We start from the raw sequence: 6,271 nt of genomic DNA on the forward strand, positions 1-6,271 counted from the left end.
TCATGGGAGATGTAGTTCATCGCGGCCCCCTTCCCCCCCCTTCCCTGCGGAGATGGGGGGCGCAAGGGCAGGGTTTGACGTAGGCAGTGACGCAACGGTGTTGTGAGGTGAGGAGCGAGCTGACGTAGAGAGCGGCCCCTCCACAGCGGGGTGGGGGAAGAGGAGGCAGCGCAGGGCCCTTGCGCGGGGGGCGGGGCCGGGCCGGGGCCTGGCGGGTGGTGGGCGGGGCCAGGTCAGGCACTAGTCGCTGGAGGGCGGGGTTGGTGGGTGGGGCCGGGCGGGGCACGTGGGCGGGGCGCGGCGGGGGGGCGGGGAAAGGGAGGCGATATATAGGGGCGCGTCGAGCGGCGAGGCAGTAGCAGAACGAGCCCAGCTGCGGCGGCCGAGCGCGCCCGTCGTGGGGGTGTGAGCAGCGCAGCCCTCCCCCCCTTTCCCTCCCCCCCCTTTTTTTTTTTCCGACCCTCCCCCCTCCCTTTTTTTTTTTTTCTCTTTCCTTTCCCCTCCCATCCTCGCCGAGGGAGCCGGCTCTCGGAGATGGGGGTCGGGTGCTGAGCCGCACTCCCCCCCCCCCGCACTCACACCCCCGCCGGGATTGTTTGCACTACCCCCCGCACACCCACCCGGGTGAGTACCGCTCGCTGAGGGCGGGGGGACGGCCCAGGCCGGCGCTGGGGGAAGGGGGGGGGGGGAGCCCAGGCCGAAGGCAGCCGCTGAGGCGGGGGGGCTGAGGCAGCCACCGCCCGGCCCCGGCCGCCGTGGCGAGGGGCTGAGGCAGCCACCGCCCGGCCCCTGAGGCGGGCGCGGCCCCGGCCGCCGTGGCGAGGGGCTTGAGGCAGCCGCCTCCCGGCCCCGGCCGCTGAGGCAGCAATCGCCCGGCCCTGGTGGCTGAGGCGGCCCCGGCCCCTGAGGCGGGGGGTGCCGAGGCGGGCACGGCCCGGCCGTGAGGCGGGCGGCCCGGGGTGCTGAGGCGGTCACGACCCCGCGGTGACGGGGAGTGAGGCGGGCGCGGCCCCGCGGGCAAGGCCGGGGTGCCGTGGGGGGTGCAGCGGCCTGGGAGCCGATGGGAAGGAGGGCGTGGGGGCCGCCGGCAGCCCCTCGGAGAGGCGGCTGGGGGAGAGGGCACGGCCCGGGGAGCCGGGCTGCGAGAGGGTCCCTCCCAAGGCGGTCCCTGGACGCGCTCGGGCTGGGAGGAGTGAGCGTTGCCGGCTGACTAATAGCTGCTGCCTGCGCTGGGCCTCTCCGGGCAGCGCTGGCAGCCGTCCTCTAGGACCCTGCCCCACGGGGGGGCGGAGAGGAGTGTCGCCGGGCCCGGGGTGCTGGCCTGTGTGCTGAGGAGAGGGCCCCCCCCCCCCCCCTCCTTCCAGTCATCCCCCTTCCTCTTCTTCATTTTCTTTCTTACGGGCTCAGAAAATGCTCTTCCTCCTCCTCCTCCTGCTGTTGCCGGAGCTCCCAGGGCTGTGAGCAGAAATCTAATGAGACCCGACTGCCTGGTTATGTAACTCCCCACACTGCTTAAGGCTCCTGCCTTTAACCCCCGACGCCAGGGCTCTGCTAATGGAGCAATTAATGGGCTTGGATCTCTGAAGAAATATTGTCCTCTTTACATTAAAAAAAAAAAAAGTTTGAAATGATCAAGCTGATTTGGTTGATTAGCTGCTTCTACCATGGATCAGTTTTGGGGCTTAGAAAAATTTATAGCGTCTGCCCGGTGCGCCTTGAAACGATCATTTCTTTCCTAAAGGACATTGAGGAAGGGAAACAAACCAGATGGATTAATAAATCATTTTTAAATGCCCCTTTTAACCACCCAATCAGCTTTTCTGTACTGATTGTGTCCCTTTTGTAAATATCTTCTGTTTGCCCTTGATCTTTTCCTTATCCCCACCCAGTGCTGATCCAGCAAACGTTTAAAGGTCGCCTTATCGTACAAGCTTTCAAACTATTCCCATACCATGTTGGGGAGAACACGAGTGGCTTGGAAATAGGGTTCCAGACTTTAAAAGGAGATTATTTGGAGCAAGAAATAAAAAAAGCATTGTATTCACATTGTTAAAGGATTTTGATATTGACTTTGATTTCTCTAATCTTTAGTGACAGCTACACTAAATTTCCTTCCTAGTGATGCAGTGCAGAAAAGCACACTGTTAATTGAAATTCTCGTTGGGCGTTTAACTTGAGCCATGAAATATATATTTTGTTTCATTGGAACTTTTTGAACAAAGGTGTCTCTTGTGGATGAGTACCTTTATGCTAAGGTACTGCAGGATTTTTCGTTAGCAGTACATGTGCTAATACTTGATTCTTGTCCCTTCTTTAACTTTAGATAGCTCATTTCTCTTTTGTCCTTTGTGAAGGAGTGGCAACCATATTTTATATTAAATATAAAATGGAGTCATGGAGAAGGAGAAAAGCAATCGTTTTTGAGGCTATCAAAAGCCCTGTTAGCTCTAGTAACTTTTTGAAATCTGAACTACAGAAAGCATGATATATGAATTTAGTATCTATCAATATATTACATCTGATAATATAGAATATTTTGTAGAAAGAGAAAGATTTGTGAATTAATTTATTCTAACAATTTCACGGTCATTGCCACCCTTATGACAGAAGATACATTGCACCTATTTTGTATGCATTGACTGCATTATCATTTTAGCTGTTCCGAGGAAGAATTGTTGTATACGTACAGCGGACATTTTCTCTTCGGTTAGCGTAATTTCACCAGCGCACAGTTTATGCGGATGATTTGCTTGGACTTAAAATAAATGTTGCATAATTTTAGTTATTTGCATGAAATCTTCTAAAGCAACTGTTAACATTTTTCTAATTCTGTAGCTTACAGTGCAACCAATATGTTTGCAAACTTTAAAATGATAAATGACCCTTGGACTAAGACCTTTCAAGCTAAACTAATAGTCTGGTGCTAAATTTTGCAGCTGAGTACTACAAATCATCCAAATACGGGTTGGTAATTGAACCTTTGACAGGCCTGGCAGTTCTGTGATGTCTTAAAAATTATTCTTGCTGCTTTGTGAATAACTAAACGGCAAGCTCATGTGATTTTGAAATGCCCCATGCTGTATACGTAAACACAGGCCTAGTGCATCTTCTGCAGTATTGTTTGTAAGTCATACTGAATGTAGTTGACATCCTCACCTTCTGCAGGCGTGAACATAAATAGTTTGATGCACATTTTTTTATTTAAAAAGCAATCTATTTTATGCAGCAAGTGTAGCTAAAAGAATAGGCCTTGGAGCTTGATCTTACGCTTTCCTTACTTGGATGTGTTTGCTTTTGTTTTTTCTTAAAGGAACAAGAGCACTCAAGGTGAAGGATAATAATCAACTAGAATCAGCACTTTGAATGAAATTTTGTTTCCCTGTGGCATCTTGAACACTTCCTTCTTCGGGTTTTGAAACAGACTTATAACTTTGTGGCATAGCAGCTATGCAGCTTGAAATCCAAGTAGCACTCAATTTTATTATTTCGTATTTGTACAATAAGCTTCCCAGACGACGTGTCAACATTTTTGGTGAAGAGCTTGAAAGACTTCTTAAGAAGAAGTATGAAGGGCACTGGTATCCAGAAAAGCCATACAAAGGATCAGGGTTTAGATGTATACATATAGGGGAGAAAGTGGACCCAGTCATAGAACAAGCATCCAAAGAGAGTGGTTTGGACATTGATGATGTTCGTGGCAACTTGCCTCAGGATCTTAGTGTTTGGATTGACCCATTTGAGGTTTCATACCAAATCGGTGAAAAGGGACCAGTGAAAGTGCTTTATGTGGATGATAATGAAAATGGATGTGAGTTGGATAAGGAAATCAAGAACAGCTTTAACCCAGAGGCCCAGGTGTTCATGCCAATTAGTGACCCAGCATCTTCAGTGTCTAGTTCTCCTTCTCCTCCCTTTGGTCACTCTGCTGCTGTGAGCCCAACTTTCATGCCCCGCTCCACTCAGCCTTTAACCTTCACCACTGCCACATTTGCTGCCACCAAGTTTGGCTCGACCAAAATGAAGAATAGCGGCCGTAGCAACAAGGTCGCCCGCACTTCTCCCACCAACCTTGGCTTGAATGTCAATGACCTGTTGAAGCAGAAAGCCCTTTCCTCCTCCATGCACTCGCTCTACGGGCTTGGCTTAGGCAGTCAGCAGCAGCAACAACAACAGCAGAAGACTTCTGCCCTTTCTCCTAACGCAAAGGAGTTCATTTTCCCCAACATGCAGGGTCAAGGTAGTACCAGTAGCATCTTTCCTGGTGACAGCCCCCTTAACCTCAGTCCTCTCCAGTACAGTAATGCCTTTGATATGTTTGCAGCCTATGGAGGTCTAAATGAGAAGTCTTTTGTGGATGGCTTGAATTTTAGTTTAAACAACATGCAGTATTCTAACCAGCAATTCCAGCCAGTTATGGCTAACTAAACATAAAACGAAAGTGAAATACAAGTAAATACTATTGTACAAGTTAAAATGCACGTACCCAAGGGTGTATCTTTTTTTCCACCTCTTGAGATTTTTTTTAAGGCTTGTAGTATGAATACGTTCAGGCTTGGTTAGATAAATACAACATGCATCATTTTTTCATTTGCCAACCAAGCACAAAATTATTTTATACTGACTGTACATTACAAAAATATACTCTCAAAATATGGCCTCTTACAGTATTTAAGATATAGCAAGGACGTGGCTAATTTTTTTCATGTGTGTATATATATGTACACAAACATATATGTATATATATTAAAAAAATTGGCACTAATAGGTGGGTTTATTGGTCTTTTTCTAATTGTATAATTTAATTTAGTACAAAGTTTGTAAAATATCAGAGTATATATATTGTTTCTACAACATGGTATTGCATTTATATCTTTTTACTACAGTGATCTGTGACAGCTGCAGCAGCTTCATGTTGTATTTTTTTTACTGAAATTGTAAGATATCCATCTTAAAGACATCAATTCTAAAAAAAAAAATTAAAAGTTGTGTACAGAATATTCCTTAGTGGTGGAATTAAAATGTACGAAATATTTGCTTTTTTCAAAAGAAACACAAATTGTATTTTCTGTTAAAAGTTTAAAGATTTTTGCTATATATTATGGAAGAAAATGTAATCGTAAATATTAATTTTGTACCTACATTGTGCAATACTTGAAAAAAGGTATAAAAGTATTTTGAGTCAGTGTCTTACATGTTAAGAGGGACTGAAATAGTTTATATTAAGTTTGTATTAAAATTCTTTAAAATTAATTGACTCTCGTGGTCTGTGTTTTTACTGTTCTGCTGAAGATCAGAGCGCTGCGTTTATTGTGTTGTCAGTGCTAATGATGCAAAAAAGTCTGACTCAGTGCATCAGAAAGGAGCGCTGGAAAGGGTTGCTGTGTTGGTGCACCACAATAAGGGTTGCTTTACCTCAGATACTACTGACGAAGCACAGAGCCTGGTTCAGTACTTGCCGACGATTATTTGAGCAAACTTTCACTTGTTCTCCGTAACTGCAGCTCACTGAAGTCAGAAGGTAATTGTATTTTTTTTGTCCTTGAGAGTTAAGACTGTAAGCTGTGTGAATGTTGGGTTACTGTGCGCTGCGATGTATCGAGAAGGGACTCAGGTGATTCAATGACATTCGCTTTCCATGTCATCAGAATGGATTTGAACTATTATCTCGAGAGGTCCTAGACCAGTGCATCAGCGTTCTGTTTCTGTATTAGGGATTAATAGCTCAGAAACTAGACTGAATAAAAGTGCTGATTTACAGTTTACTAAACTCATTGTAAACTTTCATTTTATATGCTCTATTAAAGAGAGAAATGTAATGCAACTGCAATCCGACATTCTAAGGTTTTTATTTTAGTGGATTTTACCAATTTTAACTTAATAGATTCTCAAAACGCAAATGTGAGTGGGAGGAGAAAGAACTCAGAGGCTGACAAAACAACTCAGCTTTTCCAGGGCTATTTTGAAGTTGCATCCCTTACTCTCTTCCGTCTGTTCGGCAAATAGCGTTCCTTGCTGATGGACATTGTCAAGGGGAAGGGAAACTTACTTCTTCAGTACGTAAATCTAACAAACGTCAGCTTGCTTTCCGTGGCAGTTCCAGTTGTACAAAGAGAAGATACATGCGAAGCGGGTAGTCCTTTGGCTCATGACGATGAATTGTAAGCCACAGAAGGAGTGCAGGATTAGAATGATCTGAACTTCAGTATTCTGAAACTGGGATTTGAGACTGAAGATCAGTCTTTTCCTGTTTGATGCACTTGGTTTACAAACG

The 6,271-nt window shown here is 46.2% G+C and overlaps 1 protein-coding gene across 1 annotated transcript; it reads left to right on the forward strand.

The window, feature by feature from the left end:
* Window positions 1-563: 563 nt before the first annotated feature.
* On the forward strand, window positions 564-5,250 carry TOB1 (transducer of ERBB2, 1). The gene is made up of 2 exons (XM_050908485.1): window positions 564-624; window positions 3,311-5,250. Exon 2 carries the CDS (start codon window positions 3,448-3,450, stop codon window positions 4,423-4,425), a length of 978 nt encoding a protein of 325 aa, XP_050764442.1. The 5' UTR covers window positions 564-624; window positions 3,311-3,447; the 3' UTR covers window positions 4,426-5,250.
* Window positions 5,251-6,271: the final 1,021 nt, after the last annotated feature.

This window comes from Gymnogyps californianus, chromosome 19 (genome assembly GCF_018139145.2).
Source record: "Gymnogyps californianus isolate 813 chromosome 19, ASM1813914v2, whole genome shotgun sequence".
Classification (NCBI taxonomy): domain Eukaryota; kingdom Metazoa; phylum Chordata; class Aves; order Accipitriformes; family Cathartidae; genus Gymnogyps; species Gymnogyps californianus.